The sequence below is a fragment of the Acyrthosiphon pisum genome, chromosome A1, assembly GCF_005508785.2.
Source record: "Acyrthosiphon pisum isolate AL4f chromosome A1, pea_aphid_22Mar2018_4r6ur, whole genome shotgun sequence".
Taxonomy (NCBI): Eukaryota; Metazoa; Arthropoda; class Insecta; order Hemiptera; family Aphididae; genus Acyrthosiphon; species Acyrthosiphon pisum.
In genome coordinates this window covers 137,416,031-137,443,302 of record NC_042494.1, presented here as the reverse complement: position 1 = coordinate 137,443,302, position 27,272 = coordinate 137,416,031, and the positions used below count along the sequence as shown (strand labels likewise).

The following is a 27,272-nucleotide window of genomic DNA, read 5'->3' as shown; positions in this document are numbered from 1 at the left end:
TTCAAACATTGAAATTATATACCGATTATTGTATAGGTACTTTTAAGACATAAGAGTTATTGAAATAATTAGAATAAAATATCTTTAAACATAATCGTACATTTTATGCTATACAGTGTGCTTCAGCAGACTCTTTTCGAAAGGGAGGAGGGCTCTCTCCATTAGGAATTTGTTAAATATTTTAAATAATTTATGTAAGTATAAAAAAACAATAATTGGTCACAATGTATTAATAAAGTTATTTGTGATGATCAAATATTTTATAAATATAACAAGAAACGTAAGTAATTATGGTTGGACAGTCTTCGGCAAAGGAGGAAAACTATTTTTGTTTACTTGTAGTTATTGCTGGTGTTATAATTTTTTATTAGGTACATATTAATAAATTTGCCACATAAGGTTGGATCGAGACTTTTTTGTTAAGCTATAAGTGGTAACTCCTATACACATATTTATATAGGCACATTAAATTTTTTTTTTAATTTTCTTTTTAACTCTCCCAAAAGGCCAAAACGCTCATCTACATGAACCTTGTACTTTTTGAATAGAACCATATATTTTTGAAACGATATTTGGGCAGCCCTATCTTTTTAAAAATAATTTTGACAAAACTTTGGCAATCTAATCAAAAATAAAAAAATAAATTTAAATGAACATGGTTAAAATATAATAAACAATTTCAGATTATTCCAAAATGTTAACTTTATCTTTATCATTTTTGTAATGATGTTGCAACATTTTTTTTGACAACAATTTTTTAAAACAAAAATACCATCCACAAAAAAATTAGTGTTGCTGTTTGAAAAAAAAGAAAGTTAGGTTATACTGTGCATGTGCGCACCAAAATATCCCAAAATTTTAAATTGTCTCCTAACGTGTATTTTGATACAACTTTTTACCTCCAGAAAACTGCACTTAAATTCAAGGTCACCAAAATGAAATATTTAGACTACCTCTTAGCTTAAACACACTGTATAGTATCAAATATAATAATAATAATAATAATAATAATAATACAATATAATAAACATATAACTCGGTTCGTCGAGGAGACCGAAAAAAACAACAACAAACAAATCACACTTAACGAACAAGAATAAATTATGAATATAATGAAACTTAAGAATTATGACATTAATAATATAGTAGTAATAATAATTGTTGACGATTTCTAGCTGTATTGCATGTAATATGATGATGTTGTTGATAGATGTACAATACTACAGTTTCGAGTTTGGCGGAATAGCTGTACATAAAACAAAGACTTAAACGGGACGTCGGACCGTTCAGTAAAATTTAAGCAATAAGTAATATTCTGAAGTTATATAACAGGTTATTGGTCAGTTGAGTACGACTTTTCACTTGTTGCCGCTAAACAGTTGATACTGAAAATAACAAAGAAAACATTAAATTAATATTTTTATATCGCATTGTATAACGTTTCTTATATCCACCTTGCTATATACCTTAATATTATTACCTGTCTAATAATAATTGTTGTTCGGTTTGCACATTGCAGTTTATTTTTTTTAGAAAAATATAAAACGACCCTATTGCGGTTGGTACCATAATTATTTAGTTTGTCTACGTCTTTTTTGTTATAAAACTAGGCTATTTTTGACACGCATAAGATTATGTAAAATGGAAATTATATTGAGATGAAAATTTAAGTGGAAATTAGCTTGAGAGTGAAGCTATCTGTTTTTTGTTTCAGTTGTAGGGCTGGTCAAAAATTTTGACCACTTCTAGTAATCAGAAATGACGCCACCACGTGATAAATCTTATATTATATTAAATGACAATTTTTTTTTTAAAACATCGATGCGTTTTCACGAATATGAAATATTTGTTCTACGTGTACATAATAATATACATTAACTATTACATTTTTAACGAACCAGAGAGTAGAAATATATTATTATCTCGTCATAAATCGGTGTATTTTTTGTTTTTGTATATGGATGGAATTATTTTTTCATAGTTATTATTAAAAACTTAGGTATTAAATATTAATTTTATTTATTTTTATTACTAGGTAGGTGCCGGTGCACAATATTTTTTTTTTAATAAATAATATTATAATAATACGTGTTCAACATAATATGTTATAGGGTATATAGGGTTGATTCCTACTTTAGAACAAATCACACAATTTTCATATTAAACCGAGTCGAGTTGGCGTGTGCATAAATATCAAAATTTATAATCATATTTAGATTGGACATTGACACTGCGTGCATTTTGTAGAGAAGATACCTATCGTTGAAACAATAATAATTATATAGTTAATCGATAAACACAATATAAGTGTTGAATTTAAATCAAGTCATATTATATTATAGGACCGTGGTGTATGCAGAAATCACAATAAACGTATAAATATTATACGTTTTTCAGTCACTTGGATTTTAAACTACTCAAATAACGTCTGTGTCGAAATAAATTATTTAAAAAAAACCTAACTAACTAGTTGTATCGTCGAGTTTATTGTAAATATCGGTCACAGGTTGAATAATATAACCTCCATAGGTAAGTATAGTAACTTTAGTAAGTACCTACACAAATGCATAATTATAATCTAATTTCTGTAGAGCCGACTATGCGATAATAGTAAGAGGATCGTTCGATTTCCGGACGTGGTAAACAATAATAATATTATCTACCTACCTAATATAATATTAATACCTCATCATGCTGTGTGCTAGCCGAGTGCATTTAATATTTCGTTTAAATTATTTATTGTATTTTTGTTTTTTTAAATCATAATACAATTCAATAAATTGGTGGAGTACTTCAGCGTGTTCTAGGGACAACGCCATGGTATACCTAGGTGTTTTCATTCAATTAACCTTTCGGCGTGAATATAAATATAATGATATAAAAGACTTGGATGAACTAGCACTATGGCATTTGGAGCTGAATTAATATTATTACCTACATAATGAGGTTTTAATTTTAATATAAGTACCTATCTAAATGTCATTCGATATGTGTATATAGAATTCAGAACTCATTCAAAATATGTATTGATACTATTGATAACAATTCTCTGAATTCCGCATTATCTGTATTATGGGCAGTGTGTATATTTTCCCACTGGTTGGGTCTTATGGGACGCCAACCGTCTGAGTCTAGAGTCCTTAAATCTTTAAAGCTCTTTACACGGCTCTAGTTAAATCCATTTTGGTGTATGGTTCTATTAATTAGATCGATCACTTTAATTCAGAATTCATGTCACTAGAACGAGTTAAAAACCGATTCCTGTAATGCCTTTAAATTAAATGCCTGTTAAACTCAAATATGAAATAACTACATGGCCAAATTAATTTATACAACTGAATTTGTCCATAACGTGATCAACCGCAACATTAATTCTCCGTATTTATTAAATAATTTCCAGTTTAAAGCATATTATTATCTCACAGATTTTTCCCACTTTTTACATTTTATCTCATACTAATAACTTCCCACTTGTTAGAGCTATGTTCTTATGTAATAATTATCATGCTGACTTCGATTTCTTTTCAGATCAATTAAGTATGATATCTATGTGTGACTTAAAGTTCTAATACATCATATTTTATTTAATAATAATAATTATTAAATTGTCTGTTATTACTTTAACTATTATCGCTAATTAAGTATCTTTTTCGATGTTTTATTTTTCATCTACCTACTACATTACTCTAGTATATTATATGTTTATATTTTTGCTTTATTCAGCCTGTTCTATTTAATTTGATTATATTTATCTGTTAAATTGGGCTTGGGTTTGTTTTATTAAATTTAATACATATATTATTATAATTATTATATCATTATAATGGATCCAATGCAGTAATTATACATATTTGAGCCAATCTGCAGTCATAACCAATTATCCCGTTTTAAAAAAATCACTGGTCTGACAATGTGTTGTGTCAATAACTCAAGAATATAGTATATTATATATGTATTATGATATGAATACGCTATACACATATAAGAAATTAATCAAATATGTTCATAATGGCACAACTTTTCATAATACTTTGAACCCCTATAGGCTATAATTATACTTGCGATGACGTGAAGTAACTTTGATTGAGTATCATATGGCGGAGGCGGAGGAAAAAGCAACGACGACTGATGACCAAGTTTTCCTGACTTATCCTGCAGATTCCCACTCTACAATTTTGTGTTATGTTCTATATAAACATAATATTGGTAACACACTATCCACAAGTTAAACAACTTACATTAACTATAACAACTTTACGCGGTGTTGTTTCGTTTTCCGTATACTTAGTATGTAGGTAACAACATGTTGGCGACACGTTATCTACTATACTCCGTTCCACGTAAGAAGGACCTCGTTTCGCGATGCAACTGACGGCGTTTAACGACCTGGGTCACTATTTCCCCTAATCAAACATAGTTTGTAGTTGAAGTGCAATACAACTTTGCCGCCCAGAATGTTTGAGTGAATTAAATAGTGCCCTGGGTTGTTAAGAGCCATCAGTTACATCGCGAAACGAGTTCCTTCTTTCGTGGAACGGAGTACAGTTGAATATATTTGGTAGTCGGCACTATACTTGGTATGATCAAGCTCAGCTCGACTTTCAATGGGAAGTGTCGTGGTTATCGGTGTAACAAGAATACGATACACCTTCAGATACTCACACATACCTCAGGGGTAATAATTTTGTTAGAAATATCTGATATCCTAGGACATTTTTACCGGGGGTACTATTAACTTAGGAATATCATACTCCCAGGGCTATGAATATCTGGAGCTGGAGCTGGCACCCTCGGGGTTATGATTCACCTGTTACACTCTGGCCAGCGAATAAACCTAGGTAGTGTATATTACCGTATACAACGAGGACCGTTGGACCGCGGTCACCAGATTATTTATCCACGGTCGAAGCGGCATACTTTATTCCGCAACCTAGGCTTCAGAGTGTATATAGGTACCACGTTCAAGGTAATCACCGTCCATATTACGGCTTATGTTATTCACGAGTAGGTAACTATAATATTTTCGTCAAACAGACTTAAATGGAAATGGTTATCACAGATCGTTTTTTTTGATTCTTAACGGTTCTGTATTAGAATGTTTTCACGTCTACTGTTTTTGAGAGTATTGGTTTGTGCAGTGTTTGCTAACGCAGAAATTCGGTACACTTTAGATTTCCATCCAACCTCTTAACCAATAACAAGTAAAATTGATACATCCGTATCTATATATAAGAATCTACGTTCTCACATGCTTTGTTTCACCCCCATATATCGTCTGATCTTCAACCAACTACTTTAACGATTCTCCATTCATTAATTTAATGTGCACGACTGCTTATCATGGCCTCTCTCTTTTATTCTGATTTGTACTCATATTTTTACCCTGTTTTCATATTAATTAACAGTTCACAATAACTTCATCGATGTTGAGCTTGTCCTACATTTATGTAGGCACAAAATAAATTAAAAGTGAATTTCCAGAATCTCTCTTAGTTTTGTTGAAAATATATTAAGTAATATAATATGGATAATTGGAAAATCTGAGATTTCTTTACGTTGATCAGGCGTTTTGGAAAATTAGTTGAACTAACGAACATGTGATCCTTGGGTTTCATAAGTTTTTCCTACTTTTGACCGTGTATAAGCACTTGTCACGGTCAGAAGAAGACGACCAGAGTGATACTGAGATCAAACAAATATCAAATCATTTTTATTCTTTAGTTTGTGGTTATTTATATATTAAATTCATAAATAAATGTACCTATAATGTCATTTATAAGATACTCGTGTCATGTGTTATAATTTCTTAATTTTATAAAATTTCCTGTTTTCTTCTTTGTCCATAATGCCCTAAAATAGTATATACTATCGATGGACTATGCCAGAAATATTTTTTTAGATAGTGAAACAAGTTTTCTGTATAGTATCTAAAGTTTAGATTCTAAACAATTTTTGACTCGAGATTTTTCCTAAAATGATTTATTTTATTTTATTTATCTATTTTATAACTGGTATAGAAATCATATTCAAATTCTGTATTCGTTCCAATACTGATTAGTTCGATTATTTTCATACCAAACTCGCATTTTAGGAAGATGAACGATCGTTACATCTGTATCTTAACCACGACGAGAATAACCTGACAAGACTACATTGTATGCCTTAAATAAATATATGCACTAACGTAAAACTATATATTATTATACTTTCATCTTCAATGGATGAACATCTATAACTGAGAATTGTATACTTGTATCTATACGCTCTCGGAACTATTGTTGCTATTTGAGTTCCACGCATCTCGAATATATATAATATTATTATTTTGACGACTTATACAAGCGATATTGAAATAATAATAGTTTAGGAAACACTATAGTATATTATATTATAATAATATTCTTACCGGATTTTGTAAAGTGGATAACTGTTTCACCACACCCGAACCTAGTTGCTGCAGAATGCCAGTACTAGAATTATTTGAACATGTACTCTGCCTCCTTGACCGGATGCTGTTCATACTGGAGCTTAGCAAGTATGGCACGCTGCTACTTGTGTTTGGCATGCTACCACCCTTAAAAATCGCAAAAGATCATTCGTTTAAGTATGTACCCGATGTTTTGACACACACACACGCCACCACACACACTTAAGTACGTTTTGCCGAGCGTTATTCTGTTAAGATAATATTAAAGTAAAATAAATAAAAGTACTTAAACTGCATTCCACTTTCATTATAAAAAATAAAATATATAAGATAGTAGGTAACACTAAGATAATACATTTTTTAAATTTCTATTGGAAAGATTGTCAAATATTTATGTCAATCTTAAAATGTATGATATTTCCTTCATTCAATTTAATACTCAATACATTTTAAACAAAAATCTATGAAAGAATAATATAATATATCGTTACTATTTGATTACAGCTAATGAGAAAAATATTATAATATTAAATGCACAACCCGATATAATTATTTAAATTCTAATTGTACCTACACAATATATTTTTAAAAAAAAAAAAACGAAAAACTTTTAATAATATTTGAATGTTAGTAGTTCTAAAAAAATGTAAACCTGCCTAGTATGAAAATTGTGATTTATAACCGATGTACGATACAACATAACCTACATTGGTACCGAAAAGATTTATTCGATGCATAGTGATTTACCTTTTGCACGCATAGGTGCACGTGATTTGTTTATAGTGAAAGGTAGTTTATTTTAAACTGTCTAAAAGCTGCGATTGTGAGTTTATTGTTTATTGTGTATATTAATTTATTATTTTATTGATCAATGACACAAAACGAACTAAATAATTTTTACTTGTATAAAAACATAAATAATGGTTCAACACACAAACTTTAAAATATTTTATCCAGTTTCTAAAAAGTAGCAGCAATAATGATGATATAGTGAATGTTTAGTTACCTAACTGTTTATTATTGCCTCTATCACCAGGTGACCTTATATATCAACAGTCTTTAACATAAAATATAAAATTTCGATATTCATGATCGATTTATCTTACATGTAGATCAGTCTAGTATAATATGAACTATTTATCAAAAAACGGTAAATATTTCTCATCACCGTCGTAAAATGAGGGGGGCGGGAGGCTAGTGCAGGTTAAACCATTTCACCACAAGGACAAACAAATACAATAAAAAATCTCAGCTTTGAAATGGATAGAATGAAAAATTTACACGTCACTATAATATATACACGAACTCTGACTCTTAACTATGGTCTGTGATCGAACTTATTGTCTTATTGTGTCGGGTGAAGTACTCCGATAACATAATATGATTATAATTTAATTTTCTCCCATAAGAAAATTGTATGTTCGCCATTTATACTTATAACATTTGAAATAATTGTACTTCATATTATATTTTGATCTTGTTAGTATGTTTGTCAGCGTGTTGCTCTATTGCATAATATGCAATTTAAAGTACGTACCTATCTTACAAACTTTATATTAGTTTATTTTAAAATATTTATGAAAATGTAATATAATAATTAATTATTCCCCGGAATTTTTAATACTGGAATTCATTTTTTGCTACAAAGATATGTTTGTTAAAACAAATAAAATGTGTAATACCTACATAATTATGTATTATAAAATATTTATTATTAATTATGCTTATACTATTAACTGTAAACAATTCATTCGAATGTATATAAAAAAAATATCATAGTACAACGGATTATCATCCTGCGGTGGCAATAACAAACAAGTATTGATGTTTTTATTATATTTTATTTGAATATTTGGTAGATTCCTAACGAGATATAAATAGGTACATACATAAAAACATAAGTTGAAAAAATATAATATTTTAATCTTTTTGGGATTAATCGAATATGATTCGGTTCGAATGTTGCGTAAAATAATGAAAAAAATATTATATAATATTATATATTAATTATATTTCAACAAAATATGTGACAGGAAATATAAGCTCTAAATAAATATTTTGTGAAATGTTTATGATCGACATTTCTTTATAAAATCAAAATTTAAGTACATAAATATTAATATTTAAACTATCCAAGTTTGACGAGCAATCGCGAGAAAATATTAAAACAATAATTATTACCATGTTACTAAAAGTAATTATTATTATTATATTTATATTATTGTAATAATTGAAATAGACAATATTTTCATATTATCTCATTAGTATAATAGGTAAGCCTATAGGTATTTACTTGGTTTTTAGTTAAAATTGTTTAAAATACTTGGTATTACATTATTATTTCTAGTGGATACCTACCTTACACACAGATTTACTTTATAATTTAGCCTAGTTTCAATAAATTTATAGTTTTAAATTTTAATACTCATAAAATGGATGGTTTTAAACTCTGCTCTAGGAGTTTGATAAATTCTGGACCGAACTTCCAAGTCAGTTTTTAGTAAACGTAAATTCCACTAAAAATGAACAGTTAAATAATAGTTAATATTAATAATAACTATAATTATGACTTGTGTGATTATTGATCGATCAATATTTAATAAAATAATATTAAAAACATTATTATGTTAAAATTGTTTACTTTGTTAACTGTATCTCTCAATAATAATATATTCAACAACCATAATTATTTAAATCCTTTCAGTATTTTAAAATTCCAATTTGTCAGTATTTATTTTTCCCCACTTTGAATTTATACATATTATACTAGGTCAATTTAAATTAATACGGGAGCAACCTTAGACGATTATTGTTATGGGGAGATGGCCACCCCTAACGCTATTCTCCCCCACATGGATACGCCTGACTCAATTTCTATCTATTTTAATTTGTATAAGTTCATAATATAATATGAATGTAAAATTAGAGATAATAATATTAAAGATTGATTAGTATGTGTATGTGTGTCAATTACATAAAATATTACAACCAAACTCAATATTTAACACGTTTGCAACACATTTTCAAACAAGTCAACACTTGTGTGGGACTTAAAATAATGATTTTTTTAAATTTAATTTTAACTCTGTGTTGAATTTATCATGAACCTTCTTGTTGCTTGGTAATTTTTTGTGGAGTAGACATAATCTCATTTATTCAATGATAAGTATTTAAATAAATGAAATACACAAACAAAATATGACGTTTTATCTAAACATAAAGTATCTATCTACGAGTCACCGTACAAATATAAATTGCGTTGCACATAAAATTTAATTTTTTTAATTATTCTCGAAAGTTTGATAATTAATACTTTTGTCTTTTTTTCAATTTATCTATAGACGTCACAGTGGTTTTGTAATAATTAAACCTAAACATAGGTAATACCAATATTTTATAGTATGAAATTAATAATATTATTGGACGAATATTATATTATTATAAATCTATTAGTTCTGTCAGTTATAAGTAAAATATTATTTGAGATTCTTTTACACAATTTTTCTAACGTGTAACGCGTAGGCACCAATGCAAACCTTGGGACTTTTCATTCAATCTAAATAACATCCTAAAAGTCAGTACAATTGATCACACGTTCACACACAGGTAGATATATACACATATAACATAAAGTACATTATATATATAAGGTACATTATATATGTATATATATAAACGTACACTAATAATCGTCACTTTAAATTGAATTCCATTTGGTGTGAAAAATGATCTTAGACTGGCAAAAACTATTATTGTAGGTAACCGAACGTTTATGCCCGTAAATAACTTTGAAGCCCGCTGGGCCAAACATTGTGTTTTGTTATCGAATTGTTCGAGGTCGGTTACACAGTGCCACGGTGGTTTATGCCTTATGGACATTGGTTATTAGGTGTTGGTAATTTCATTACATTCTGGATTCCAAAATTCCCGTGGATATAAAATTAATGTTTACACATTTTCGCAAAACCTTTTTGCGACTTAAACGTCACACAAACAAACTACTGACTCACCTACCAACATAATATTCAGATCACATATAAATGCATAATGTTCTACATAATATTATATTAAAAGATTATTATAAGATTGTTATAAGATATTATTATATTATAAGATTATTTACTATTCATGTTTAAGATAAATAAAAATAAATGTTACGGTTGTGACTATTTATTGAAATTATACAATTGTGAAGAGGAAATAAAACTAATTATAATTCAATAAAATTTTATATTTTTTAACTATATACTATTATGCAACACATAATACGTTTTGCTTACATTTTTGATGATTGAAAAGCGTAAATACAACGTTTAAGATATTATAGTTCCGGTATTATAATATTTGTACGTAATTTATAAGTACTCTGCTTCAGGTACAACCTAATTTATAGTTTCAGCATTGTAACACCTAAATAGTGGCAACATTTATGTAATATTATTATACGTCGCATTAACTAATTTGATGAATTTAAATTGTTCACAATACGCTTTTTACTGAATGTATTAAAAATATGATATTATAATAAGTTATTTTACAGACTTTAAAATGCAAGATTACTTCATATTGATTTTTATATTTGGCAGTTACAACTAACAGTCAATTAATGTACACATATTATATATTATACTGTCCTAATGTATTCAAAAAAGTTGATGAAAATAGAAAAAAAAAACAATCAAGTTTTAAAATTATTTAGACCATAAATCATAATATTTTTAATCGAAATATAAATTATAAAACAAAGAGCGAATTTATATTTTTAATGTTATGTATGTTGCTTTGTATTTATATTAATTTAAGGTACATTTTCCAATCTGTATAAAAATAAATAATACAACAAGAAAATATTTTGATATTTAACTAGAATTCATGAGAAAATATGGAACCCATTGACACTATTTCAAAACTATTATGAACTTACAAAATAAGGTTGGGTATAAATAGATATTTAAGGGTTATTTAGACATTCACTGCTATGTATGTAATAACAATGGAACTTGTTAAGAAGAAGTACGAGAGTTCATTTTTTTTTTATTTGGTGGATAAGTCTATTGGCTTTCCATAGATTGCTTTAAATCGTGTAGAGGATATTACTTGCTCTATTTGCCATACTGAAACTATGATAAAACTATTGTTTAAATACTTTAAAAAAATATATAGTAGGTATTTCATCCATGTCTTATGTATTGTGTTGTATTAAATATATTACTTTTGATTTTAGAATAGTTCTAAGTTTTCTAATTTTAATTAAAAATAAATAAATGTATATATTAAATATCAAGTATTTGATAGTTATATACTTAATAATAATATGTACTATAATCTATTATAAACGATAAAGATTGTAAGCCAGTTAGAAGCTACTCAAGTTGATAAAATATAAATAGCATATATTGTGCATAAATTTACTATACGTAAGTAATCGTAAATTGTATAGATACATTTTATTATTTAGATATTGGAACTAAGAATAAAGTGAAAAAAATACACAGTCTAAAATATTATCTTCTTAACAATTAAAAGTATTTTCAAAAAAGAAAATATGTTCCCGACACATGTAATAATACTGTGTTGTTATTATTTTTAATTTATTTACACTTAATAATTGTGTCTGGTACTAGGTTTACTCAAAAGTAATTAAGTTGTTTTTAATTTGCCACTTGCAGCTCTCATTTTGCCGGAGGTGTATACATAGTTTTACTTTAAATTTTCTCGAAAAACATACCAGGAAATTCGATAAATTAACTTTTTTTAAAGTATCTTAGTAGTATAATAATCTATTTACAAGCCATGAATGTTTTACCATAAACTTTTTGACATTTTTAAAACTAAATTTAAAGAGATTTACAGGAAAAAACATAGGTATTGTAGAATAGTAAAAACTAATAGTGCCCGTTCCACTTAGAATCTTAAAATCGAGTCAATAGTCAATACGACGCTATAAATATTTCATTATTCGACTAGCTTGCAGTCATTTACCATTGACTGTAATAAAAAAATATTTCATAAATGTATTTCAAAGCAGATTACTTTTTTTCAGTGATGCGTTTAATTATTTTAATGAAAATCAACTTAATAATACTCACAATCATGCTCCGTGCAAGCTGTACTCCGCGTAAGTTGCAATCAAACAATAAAACAAAATACAAAAAATAACTCAAAATTGTAATAATAATTTAAAAGCATTATTAATATTGTTAAGATTAAATAATATTTATCACAGTACTATAATATTATTGTAAAATATAGTATTTAATAATATTTTACATTACTGGTAAAGTGTAACACGGCGTTACATACTGGCAATATTAATACATTGGTGCTTATAATAATTTATTAAAATAGGGACTAAATATTCATCTACTGACTTTCTAAGCTCTGTATTTTTTTTTTGTTTCTTAAGGAATTCGAAACGGCGTTAATATTTTGACAAATTCTATAAAAGAAAATTACTTATCGCATGTATAGATATAATAACGTAATAAAATAGTTTGTCCCAAATGGGATTTATTGCATTGCTAAAAAAATAAAAACGTTTGCGTGTATAAAATTACTATTGAAATATTATGTAATAATTTTTATTGTATACATTTAAATGCTTGATGTTAAAACATACTTATTTTAACACACTCATTTTTGTATAGGAATTACAACGTATGATAAGATTATAAAATATTGTAAAAAATCAGGGGCATTTAAATATTATAGGTACCTATATGAAAACGTATTAACGTGCATCATTTGTTATATTTATTAATATTATTCACTCAACTGAAAATTTAAGAATTATTAATTTTTCTAAAAATGAAATAAGTAATGTTTATGTTCTATAAATACGATTGTATGGTATAAGATTATTATTTTTTATTAAAAATTCAAGCTTTGAAATTCAACAATATTTTAATTTAAAATGTATTTGTAACATTTAATATTTCTAGGTATTTAAAAAGAACGTTTGATGTTCTCATTTTTTTCAAATCTTAAATATTATTTGTTCAGTGAATAATTTAATAATATAATGTTTAGATATTATATAGTATTAAAATAATAAACGTTCAGCATAAATTGTACTATAGTACCTACTGATCTCAGTATACCTAGTATAATTTACAAGAATTGAATAATTGGATTTTTATGAATAACTATTAACCACTACCTACCACCTATTCTTATTTTAAAATACAAGTTAGATTTTATAAAATAATTGAAATATCAAATATAATATATTGTAATATAATTATTCAAATTATCACAATTTAATTTTTGGTTAAATCTAAAATAATGTCATAGAAGAAAAATCAAATAACTATAGGATTGTTATAAGGCTATAGCACCTATTTACGAATGAATGATGATGAATATTGATGATGATCAAATTGTATTTAAAATAATACACAATAATATATTTCTTTGTAATAAATAATTATTAATAATTTCTTTGTAACATTTTATTAATGCAGTTTTAATGTAATTAACCGCTTTAAGAACCTGTAACGCTGCAAGCTGTTGATTATCATGTGAATTAAATTGCTTACATTCGTTAATTAAATTATGTTACCACAATGAGTATAATAATATGACGTATATTATGGTGTAGTTATTTTATAATATTAAAATAATAATCATAATATATTTCTGGTGTATATGATTGATAGACTCAAAGAAAACTTTATAAATATCAGTCATAAAATTAATTAGTTTAATTAAAGAATGTAAACGATCCAGGGAATTTATTTATAGAACTATTAATAGTTGTAATATTGCTACAATAACCGAATAAAATTAATTGTATTGTATACGCCATACAAGGTTATTTAAATGTATAACATATCAACACACAATTATAATTATTATATGTTTTGGTAATTTTGGATACACAATAGAATATTATTAATAAATACGTTTTCAAATTTTAAATTTAATAATATTATATGAATTGTAAATGTGTGGACAATGGTATTATAGATTTGAATAACCATGTATTCGTGTGTATTAAATATTAGCCAATAAGTATACATTTTAAATTATATAAAACAAAAAAGTTAAATTTGTATAATGATAAGCGCAAAAAGCTTCTTACCAATAATATAAAAATCAATACAAAGCAATGATATTTAAAGAAACTTGTCATTTTTAAAATGAAAAGACCAAAAATACAATAGGAAAACATTTCTTCAAAACACGATAGTTCTTGAATGTTTTACCAGGTGTATTATGTTATTTTCTTGAAAGTATTTTTTACAAATAATTTCATTTCATTTCTTCCGACGTAATCATTGAACTCCAATGAAAAATAACTATTTATTACTTAGTACGTACAACTGGCTAAAAAGCAGTACATATACATCGAATAAAAGTAGAGAAAAATCAGTGTAATCAAGTTGTACGTACTTATTACCGGTAAGTTCTAACTAACGTCAAAAGCGAAAAACCAAAAAAAAAAAAAAAACAATAGTAAAACAAAATTAAAATAAACGACCCATCGTATATTCTTTTTTAAGTGAACAGTGTGGCATATCAAAATAGTGTTTGGTTAAATTCTTCAGCATTCTATCCTCCATTTAATTAAGGTAAATGACGGATGATAACTAGTCCTTATGACTTATGTAATACGTTGTATATTTATATTTATTATAATGATCAAATACTATCGTTAAAAACTGGATCATTTTTTTAGTGTAAGCTATCTGAAAATATATTTAAAAGTAAAATCAATTTTTCGATAAGAAAATAATTATTTAAGTTCCGAATATTAAAAAATATTATGTTACTATATTTTTCATACAAATTTTCTTCAGATACATATTTTTTTTTAATTGTGGTTGATAATTTATTGTTTTTCTCTACAAAATAAAATAATAAATAATTTAAACATGGGTTAGCTACCATTATACTATTTGACTGGAGCGTGCATTTAATGCAAATTAAATTTTGTTTCTGGCCAAGAACAAAGTGTTTTTAACTTAAAATGAAATTTTTATTTTGCATTTTTTTCGGAACGATGTTGGCAGTTTTGAAAAAAAAATGTATAAGAATGAATTCAATTTGATAATAATTCAGATTAAATTACATACCCCCCCTCACCCTATCCTAAATGTAACAAAAAAAGTACTAAGAAAAAAATTAAAATAAATATCATTTAGTTTGCTTTGCTGTTTTATTTTTATTACGAGTTATGCATTTTACCTATGTACCAAAAAAACTGCGCAACGGTCTGACAAACGAAATTGTTGTCACATGCAGGCATATTATATATTGTATAATGAACAGATCGGTCATTTTATTTACGATTTGCTTCAAAACCAAAACATGCATAAAATTGAAATAATACAAATAGACTATTTTTAACATTTTTTTTAATTAAAAACCATGGAATTATTGTTGAAAAAACCACTTTTAAAGCATTTTTAAATATTTCGTAATATAATTAATAGGTATCAGATAAATTACCACCTACATAAATTATAATGTTTATAAAGAATTTGATTTTAAGTCATTATCCACGATCTAGTAATTTACATATAAACATGCTTACAACTTAAAGGTAGATACATAGTATCCAATTTTCAATTGTAATAATTTTATTTTGGCTTGAGTGGGGCCCTCATAATATTATTATTATACGAACAATGATATTTGAAATATACCATCCGCCATTTATCTTAAATTCGCCTCACCCTCTTTATACATAAATTAAATAAATTATAAAACAGAAATATCAATTTTAATCATGCTGAGCGAACGCATATATAGGCCTGGCGTATAAAATAAAGTATACACTGACAGCGGACACCGTTTAATGCAACACTCATCGGCTTTCTCATTCGTTATAATGACTTACATACGTCGATGATGGCACCGACAATGTGGACCCATCGTGTCCGTTAATCGGTCTGAAGTACTGATAGCCCTGCGCAAAAAATCAATTTAAAAGCTCGCCTGACACATATAATCACATATCATCCACAGCAAGCGCGTCGTCAAAAACAAAAAAAAATGTCAATACGCCGAAAATATAATAATATTACATTAAAATAGTATCATCGTTGTCTGGAAAACAAAAGAATATTGAGGCCAGCATATAACATAAAGTAATAACTCACAGCGTTATTGGTTCGTTTGTATAATATTACGACGGCGCGTCATTTTATACAGTACCTTCATATTGTATATTATAATAATAATAATAATAATAATAATAACATATGACGTATATAATATATTATTATAAATGCAACGACAAGCGACTTGCACTAAATCGAAATAAATAATAAAAACAAGTGATAATAATATATATTATATAATATAACAGTAACATAATAATTATGTAATAAAAACTAATGACATGTGATGATGATGATGTATCGCATTATATAACGTGTGGTGAGACGCGCACTATAATATTATCTACGTACGCTGTTTTTTTTTTGTCGTTTTTGATAACAATAATAATAATATCATATTATCGTCTCGCGTTAAACATAATAATAATTAATAAGTGGTTTATATAACATAAATATTATTCTACATCAGCTACGACTATGCGTCTACTAATAACTATGAAAATAACAGTGATAATTACCGATGGCGGTGACAGGTTGATGGTGGACCCGCGGCGCTCGACGTTGGAATGTCTCCGGATTGGCAGACCGGTGCCAACCGGCGTACTTCCGGGCGAAGAGGCACATGACGGCGCCACGCGGATTTTCGGCGTGTTCAACATGTTGTCAGACAGCCGGCGATTCGGAAACGAACTGACTACGCGCAAGAAGTTGCTGTCGGAACCGGAAGGCGAACCGCCGAACCACCAACTACCTGTTTGACACGGAAACGAAAATTGGCGGTCGTCTATGTTATTATTATAATATTCAAATTTTTTTTAAGACTTCGACGACTACGGATAGCCGCCGTCCAGCTACTTTGAAACTAAATACAATATTATTACTAACATTTTAAATCGTATGCCAATTTTACAATAATTGTTGGCTTAAGTATATATAGGTAATATAAATAAAAATGTTATACGCCTTAATTGTGCATGCTAGTATACATTATAATACCTACATGTATAATATATGATATGGAAGTGACATGTTGTTGACATTTTTTGGTTATATTTTTTCATAGAGGAAAGCAGAATCATTATTTATCTTACTTTTGACATACGTCGCGAGCGCTGGACACTGATATTTTTAATTTAGATAATCATAATAATATCTGTTTCTCGGTACGAAATTCCATTTAGGATTGCGTACGAAATATGACACTTACTTATAATGAGGTAAAGCACTTATAAGTGGGTCTAAAGAATTTAAATAACAAGTATGGGATAGGAACATTTAAAGCAAAAAAATTATCGGAATTACATGTGTATTTTTTTTTATCAAGCCGCTTTTGATGGCACAATTTATTTTTACTTGGGTGTAGAAATAATGAAATAGTACAATACAATTGAATATTTTAAAATTATTTATTACAACTAATTCAATTTGGGCGGTACGGTAAACCATGTAGGTACTTGTGATTATTCTAAATTTTTGAGTATTCTGAATTACGCATTTTTCCAGCAAAATTAAAATTATCAACATAGAAGTTTTATTTTTGTTGTTAAAGGTAAAATATTCATACCGGTTGAGTTTAATTTTTAAAAAGGCACCGTAGGTGAAATTCATAATATATACCCGTAAAAATAACCAATTAACCAAAAAAAGAGTCAACACTAAGAAAATATAAATATTTTTATAAAATTTAGTACCTACCTACTGATTTACCCAAATAGTTTAAATTATTTAAATCCGGCAGTCTATCATGAACCTTATTAAATCATTTTACTGGTAAAATATTATCGGTATATAAATGACATACGATAAATCACTGATTATGAAATAAATTATAAAATATTCAATTTTTACTATTATAGAATTAACCTAATATACAACACCAAGGAGAAAATTAATGTAATATCAAAAGAAAAAATACCGAGCCGAGTATATTCAGTTTTTTCAGTAAAAATGTTTGCCTCTGAGTAGTAAAAAAAAATAATATCTGATGCCTTAAAGAATATTTTCCTCCCTAGTTTACAGATTTGCTTTGTGACAAGACTATGAGATATAATGAACTCGACCCCTAGACGTTTTTATTTCAGAAAAGATTGCACTATGATATTGTGATAATGTGATATCATTGAGTCTAAACTTTATCTACCCAGATCTGCGCAGCTCTACAAATATTATGATGATTACATTTTTACAGCCAATAAAAGAAACAGAAAAAGAAAATTAACTTAAGTATTTTATGGATGTGGAAAATGGTGGAAAATTTTCTCGAACAACTTGGCTTGTCTTTAAGGTAAGATTTAATATGTTAGCACTCTATCACGTTGCAATTATTATTAAACCAGACGTCATTACAGCCGAATGGATTTTTCGTTGAGAGGAAATTAGATATAATTTTGCTTCAATTGACATTTTCTTATTTGATGCTCTATTATTTGTGTCCTATTTGAAAAAGAAAACCGGATGGATCTATGCACATAGGCTTAAAGCCATAATTTAATTTAAAAACGATGACCCAGGCGAGGAACAAATTATGTTATAGAAATTACTATAGGTACTTATTCAATAATCACTGAGATTATTTATTTTTTAATAGCTTACTTTATATTTTTTATTTATTGATATTATAACTTACCCGCTGAATTTTTTCTAACCATATCCTCAGCACTTGACGTTTTGCGCGTTTCAATTTTCAAGTTTGGTATGTTGAAGTTTTGTGCATGCATGTTGTCAGAACTGTATAAATGTCTTAAAGGCCTGTGTCTGTCTGGGCTCTGCATGGATATTGTATCCAATTTGAGTTTATTTCGTTGGTTTCTAAAAACAATAGTCATTGTATTTCATGTTTATTACTCATTAAGCTGCACAATATATTATACTAATAAAACGAATTAAAAATTAAAAGAAAGGGCAAAAAATAAGGAGAAAATAATTTTTTTTGTTCAAAATCAATTATTTTATTTACGATATTGAAATATAGACCTTTTTCAAATAGTTAAACTAAAATAATTTAATATAAGAATTTATTACGATTTATTAACTTGCACATTTTAATAATTAAATTTGGAAACTACGAAATTCATAATATTTATTATTCACCTGTCAATCTGTTCCAACATGTCTTGTAGAACTTCAATAAGGGTTTGGAATTGCTCTAAATTTAAACCGGGATTCATTGTGTGTGGAATCAGCGTTGGCATTATTTTCGTTGCTATCATATTTACTGATAGGCCGTATTTCTTGTCACGCAAAATTATACTGTATATAACTGAAAAATATGATTGGTCTTCATTGCTTACATTCGCATAAAATATAATAACTATACGAGTTGTACTGTGGGTTATCCGTGAAACAAAATATTTAAAATCAATAAAATGGAATTGGGTTGAGTAGTTGAGATTAAAATCACGAGCCGTATATATTATATGTGAATATATATATATTTTTTTCTATACGCTCACTCTAAATAATAATAATCCATATTTTGAAGTGTAGTGCGCATTATTTTATATTGTTCTTGTTGTTAATTTTTATGCGTTTCGCATGCCGTGTTGTTAAAATTATAAGTCCTGTGTGTTTAATACGCTGGCACGCTGCAGACGTTTCCGATATTGGAACTTATAAGCAAGTCACTATAATTATTATTTACAAAGAATAAATTATATCATAAATTGCAAAAAATGTTTTATTTATTTGTACATCAGTGAAGTTTTATTCCGAGAGTGATATAATTCGTACAGTGTTCGTAATATGTCGATGTTAACACGATTTGAATAATGTTATGGTGAGGTGATGTGACAGGAAACATGCTGAAATGTTGTGGAACCATATTGATAATGGTATATCTGCACTGGAAGAATCAACTGACGTAGAAGGAACTAGATAATAATATCCTATGTCTAAAGCAGAAAGACAGCAATGTGAGATATGAAAATTACGTGTCAAAATGTAACCACTCCGTTGCTACCAACTCCGTTAAACTTTAATAATTGATTCACGTACCAACTACTACGTAGGTCACATATGAACAGGGCTTAAATCAAAAATAATAATACCGTTTACCGTTATATGGATATTAAACGTTATGATAGAATAACTGTTTAACGTTATATGTATATTAAATGTTATGATCAAATGACTGTTTAACGTTATATAAATTTAAACGTTATTCAACTTAAGCGTTTAAACGTTTTAAAAATTTTAACGTTAAGAAACGTTTATTGTTATCTGATGGATATATTTTGTTTCCCACACAAAACAGAGTGATTGAAAAATATAATATTACAAAGATAACTATAATATATATTTTACTGATAGTTATAATTTTATAAATATTTTTTTTATCAGGCAATTATATGTTTCAATCGTTTATCGTTTCTGTTTCGTTATCCGTTATCCGTTTTCAATTGTTTATCGTTTAGCGATATGTTATCCGTTAACCGTTTCAATCGTTTACCGTTTACTGGTACGTTAACTGTTATTTGTTACAATCGTTTATCGTTTACTGATATGTTATCCGTTATCGATTTCAATCGTTTTTTTGATATGTTTAACGTTGTACTCATAACGTTATAAAAACGTTTTGAAGCCCTGCTTAAAAATATTGCACTTGTGTATCATTCATTTATCGTTATAGGTTAGGTATGCCTATCGTATATTATATTATAAAATGTTAGCGAATCCCATTTTAAATCGTACATATTATATAACATCTTATGCTTTTCAAAAAATTGTGAATAATAACGAAATATTACATAGTGTATAAGAACTATTTCATCAAAAATAAAGTTTTTAATTTAGGTGGATAACTTTATATTATTAGGAAGGCTATTTTTAAGAAATTGGTAAATATATTTAAACATATTTGCATAGGTTCATTTGAAAATGTACCAAACTTGGAGAATAAACTGACAGTGAAGTATTGTACCGGATAGTTAGGATTAAGCCAAATAAGAACTCGCCTTTGTAATTATTATTTATTCGCGAATAAAAAAAAAAAATCATTTATATTTGTTCCGATCTCGGTGGCATTAGCTTTCAACATCTATTTATAAAATCATTAATATCAAAAGGAGAAAACGAGTGCGTTTTCTTAAGAAGAGTCTATAATTGAATTACTATACATTGTTTGAGCATTTACTTAACAATACAACTTCGCAAAAAGAACAATACAATCTTCGAGACATAGGATTTAGAACAAAATTACATAATTTGTATACAGAAAACATAATTTTTACCAGAATGTTATACATGTGAAATACAATTAAGTATTATATTTAAAAAAATAGGCGCAAGTCATCACGAAACTATTTATTTGGAATTATTAAAATTCGAATATCTAAGATCAAAGTAATTTAGTTTTAATTTAAAATAGTAAGTTGTATGCTAATAAAGTATAATCGTAACTGTGAATAATATGGGCCGTATGGTACGAAGAAATTGGTGCAAAGTAAATTCTTATATTATATTATAAAGGATGTAACAAAAATACCTGCAAATACATATTGATAATATAGTTAAACGTACCTACCTATGACAATAATATTAAAACTATATGGAAAATAACTTAAGAAATGTACTTATATCAGAAAATTCCCAGAAAGCATATTTTGAAAAACGATGTTATGCTTTAAATTAAATAACTTTAAAAAAAATATATTAATATTTAGAAAAATTTTAAATCTGATTTTTAAAAAAATGTTGATTGTAAAAACATTTATTCAAATATTTTAAGAGCCTTTTTCAATAGGAACTTGTTAAAATATAATATGTTTTTTTATAAGGTTATCATTTTTCGTATTGACAAATCTTTCTTCAAAAATTTAGTTATTTTAAGAAAATCATAAAAAATGTCTATACTTACCTTTTTTCACTTAAATACATTTTTAAAATTTGCTATTAGAATTTATCAAAAAAAAAAAAAATTAATTTAATTTAATATTTTTATTTTTAGAATTATAAATTTAAAACAATGCATACTGTACTTATAGCGTAAGCCTCTATACATTTTATTTAATATGTATAAAACATATTTTAATATTGAACAGAACAAAATTTATTTTATCTGTCAGGCCTTTTTGCAGAAAGCAACTTGTCAATAATTTTTATGATTTTTTATGAATTATAATATTATGTGAGTGGTCACGGTGCTGTATTGTATTAATAATTAGGGATCAAAATGCCTGAAAATTTGGTTTTTTTCCCTGATCCTTGGAAAACGTGGAAAAATTGGAGAATATTGAAATAATACATTTCCGAAAAAAACCGAATTTTATTTACGCTTAAAAATTAAAATAATTTATGTAAAAAACAACCATTTTAAAAAATAAATAAGGAAACCAGTCATTGTCATTTCAGATTTGCCAATACGGTTATCAATGTATTATTGAATTAAAATTTTAAAATATTAATACGAATATTTCAATATTTGTTCTAAAAATAACGTATTTCCATATCAAATTGGTATTTATGTGGGAAAGTGTATTTCCCTGAAAATAAATCACCTGTATTTTTAAATGTTAAAAATTGTATACTTATTGTCTATTTATGTTTGCAATAACTAATAACTAATAAGGTATTATAGTAACTGGCTGATAGGTTTATAAATTATATTACAGTGACTGGTGAATGGTGAGTGATGAATAGTAACTATTTGATAGTTTGTATATTATCAAACTTAGTGAGTTGGTAATAAAATATATTAAATATATATTTAAATATAAAATGATATTAAGAAATAATAAGAAATAACTAATTAGTAAATACTTAATAGTTAGTACTTTAGTAGTTAATAATACAAATTATAATTATTTATAAATCAAGTATAGAATCCTCTAGATTTATCCACTACAGACTTTAAGTTAGGTATGGTATATATAATATGTATGTAATATGATTATCAACTATCATTATTTATTAGATTGTTTCTACTATACATTACTTTTTCAGTTCTTTAGAAAAAAAAACCATTTTTTCGGAAATTTTAAATGAAACCAATTTTTCTCAATTTTTCCGAAAAAAAGCAGCAAAGAACCCGAGTTTTTTTTCAGAAATTTTGATCCCTATTATTAATTGCTAACACGATTATTCTGCTGGCTAACGTTTACGAAAGATGCATGATTTCTTCCCTCTCTTTCATTGTTTAAGAACTTATGATATTTTAAATACTATAATTACGTTTAGTCAAAGTTTATAATTCACAGCAAGAGTCAGACCTAGTAAAATCAATAGGCCACCAATTCCTTGATGTCTCGAAATAGCCATTTTCAGACGCAAATCTTTTACTCCGGAAAAATAGTTGAACCTCGACGGGGATGTTGTTGAATTGCCTATCTAACGCGCCGTGTGACCGAAATAATTACGTTAATGAAAACATAATATTATTAGTAATTATTGATTTATCAATATGATTATTATTAAATATAAAATAGTAGTATATTGTATAAAATAAAATAAACAGAATATTATTGAACGGTAATTATTTAATTCAGATAAATTAGCAACGATAATAAAGTTAATATTGTTACCTGCTATTCTTGCTATAACTTCTGGATCGGTCTGGTTTACTATCCAAATCAGTGGTAAGACGTCCTCGATAATCTGTTGCTTTTCAAGCCTGTGTAATATAATTTCCAAACACGCCAATATGTTTAGAACAATTTTCAAATCGTTGGGATTGGTTTCGTACACCATTTTGAGTTTGGGCAATACCATTCTTCTTATGGCTGTATCGTCCATGTATTGAGAAACGTTGGTGACAGCTAATACAGCAGCACTCTAGTACATAATAAATATACAATAGTTAAGCTATTAATGCAGATGGTTATAATTATAATATTAAAAAGTATAAAATAAAACTTTTAGGGATTTGCTTGATGCACAAATTACATCAAACCGATGATAATAGTTTTAAGCATTATGAGATCAGAATCAAATATTCAAAAACATTGCGTTTCTCATGAAATATAAAAATACGATTATTTTCAACGAAAATAATCACAAGTTGACTTGGTTGGTTTAGTATTTATATTTCAACAAAACTCTATAAAGTACTTCAAAAATTGTATTATTATTTATAGTAATTTCGCTGATTGTTTCGTTTATATCTTATACATCACACCACTATTAAAAAAAATATATAAATATGGAAACGTTTCCTTTAAAAATACTATTAGTTATAAAATAATATAATTAAAAATAATTTATATGAATAACATATAAATATAGAAGTTAGAATAGTTTACGTTCTTGTGAGAACTATTATTCTACTATAAACGTGCACTGTATTTTCAAATGAGTATTAAAGTACACTTGAAACGATACTCTTGACAAAACAAATAGTAAAATAATATCTGATATAAAAATACTGAAATATAATGTTTGTTTAATATAATAATCAAATAAATCGAACTTTATTTTATTTAAAATAATATTATCTATACTTCTATATAACTACGGCACATAAGATAAGATGATTGATAATAGTTAAAATTGGGTCAAATTTTAAACTAGAAGAATACTCACTCGATTACCTTGTATTTTTACATTTAAAAATTATTATAAAAGTCTTCCCGTTTATGAAATAAAAACCCTCTAGATTAATAATAAAATAAATTGGATATTATAATATACATAATAAAAAGGTGGTTATTAAAAAGTTGTGTTACATTTTATTTATTTCAGAAACTTTAAATCACATAAAATGAAAGCCATGTAGATAAATTCAGTATAATATGATTCTGTTATAGCACGTCTATTGTACTTTAAATAAAGATGCGAATGTTGACACAAACTAAATCCTTATTTTCTAAAAAAGAAACCTTTAAATAATATGTTTGATTTCAACGGAGTACCTATGATTAAAATTTACTTAGACTTCAGTAAAAACGGAAAAATGAGCGATGACTGATATTGTGTTAATAATCACGTAAACATGTTTTAACGTAAATCAAACGTATAGGTAATAAAAAAAATAACGTATAGTTATAATATTAATAAGAATACATTTTCATACATTTATAACATTTACAACGATAATCATATTTAAAACGAATAAATTAATACGTTTTTAGTATATTTTTGATAATAATTATTGATGCAGGAACTATTCGTTACTCCCCATTATGTTAATAAATAACACAAACTCACGTATCTGCTACACAATTAAATTTTAAACACATATTGTTAGTTAATAATTAAAATTGGTTAATTGCTTAACATAATAATCTTATATATATGCGGAAAATGTAGGTAACTAAATTTTTCTAATTTATTTAGCTTATGCCTATATTGTATGTTATAATAATACAATATGCATCGATGCATAAATTATTAATGAAATATTAGCCACCAGGGCTTATCTTCGATGCCTTCGGTTGCCTGAAAGGTAAAAAATTATGTGCTTCGACAGTAGGTACACCGTTACAACCTTATGGCACATGACCCCGTTTATATACACAATTTAATGTACATATTATCAACTTTAAATTCGATCGGATTTTATACATCACAATAAACTCATATTATAATGAACCATTATTATTATTATTATTGTTATTATTATTATTATTATTATTATTATTATTATTACTATTATTATTATGGTTACGTAATATTACGATATCTTATATGCCATGTGATTATCGCCTACTTTATGACGTGGTTACTATAGTAATATTGCTGAAAAATACGAGTTTCTCCAATGACGCTCTCAATAGTAAATCGTGGTGATGCATAATAATTGTCATGGAATCACCCGATACATAATAATAACGTGATGATTATCGGTTCTACACAGAGACACCAATAAATAAGAAAAAAGTGTGCGTTCTTCTGGCGGAAATCCTTACACCATAATATTTTATGACCATACATTTTTTACCTTAGGTCACGACGATCACGTCATAATGTTTACTTGTTCTAAACACATATTGCGTACTATATTATATCAACCTACGTCATTAAATTATATAGGTGCCTCGTGTCTAAAAATAGTAACAACATGTTGGACGTATTTATTTTACCTCTAAAAGGAATGCATTTTCGTAGTAATAAAATTCATTTCGGAATGAACAAATAAATACATTTTAGTCAGAAAATTAGTCATTAGCTTATATATGGTTATTTATATTTTTTTTACTAAGTTGTCAATGAACAGCAGATAGTGCAAATATGAATAGGAAAAGTAATGGTCTTATTTAAATAATTTGGTAATCAATAACTTTGAAACAAAAATAATATCAACCAAGCGGCGTCTATTTAGCCAAACTAATACATACGATTCTGTAATCAATAATATTATGAATTTATACTATTTAAGTAATTCTTGGACATAATCAAATATTATTTTATTTATAAAATAAATATCAAAACTGTCAAAAAAAGACTTTTCGGCGATACCTATATTAATTGATACCAAATTCAATTGTTGAATATATTGACAATTAAAATATAATATATTTTGACGTTTAAAACCAAATCACAAAAATACAACTTCTAAAGACATAGCTACCCAGTATTATATTACACATTTTATGTAGGTGCCACGTACCTGTATATATTAACAACCTGTTGGATGTGTTTCATATGTAATACATATACGAATTTATAATAGCTAGGTTAAAACTATGTCCATGTGAATTTTAATTACAAAATATCAAACTGTTCAAATATAATGACAGAAATTAAATTGTTTAAAAATTGTTATTTAAAAATATAATTATCAAATACATATTTTTGAAAAACGATTAATCCATCTCATATAGAATGTACGAATGTGATTTTTATTT

At 26.8% G+C, this 27,272-nt stretch overlaps 1 protein-coding gene across 1 annotated transcript; it reads right to left on the bottom strand.

Annotated features, from left to right (window-relative positions):
• LOC100163239 (probable inactive serine/threonine-protein kinase scy2) lies at positions 1 to 26,413 on the bottom strand. Its single transcript, XM_016802069.2, has 8 exons — positions 26,399 to 26,413; positions 24,012 to 24,261; positions 19,585 to 19,753; positions 19,121 to 19,302; positions 17,013 to 17,245; positions 16,272 to 16,340; positions 6,407 to 6,574; positions 1 to 1,385 (listed from the first exon to the last, which is right to left on the bottom strand). The coding sequence occupies exons 1-8, from the start codon at positions 26,411 to 26,413 to the stop codon at positions 1,359 to 1,361; spliced, it is 1,113 nt and encodes a 370-aa protein (XP_016657558.2). The 3' UTR covers positions 1 to 1,358.
• Positions 26,414 to 27,272: the final 859 nt, after the last annotated feature.

Bases quoted from the DNA above. Each gene is read 5' to 3' on its own strand.
- LOC100163239 (XM_016802069.2), bottom strand. The intron at 19,754-24,011 runs GTAACAATATTA...CATATTTTTCAG, and splicing joins AGTTATAGCAAGAATAGCAG to TTATATACAGTATAATTTTG. The intron at 17,246-19,120 runs GTAAGTTATAAT...CGTGTCAAACAG, and splicing joins GGTTAGAAAAAATTCAGCGG to GTAGTTGGTGGTTCGGCGGT.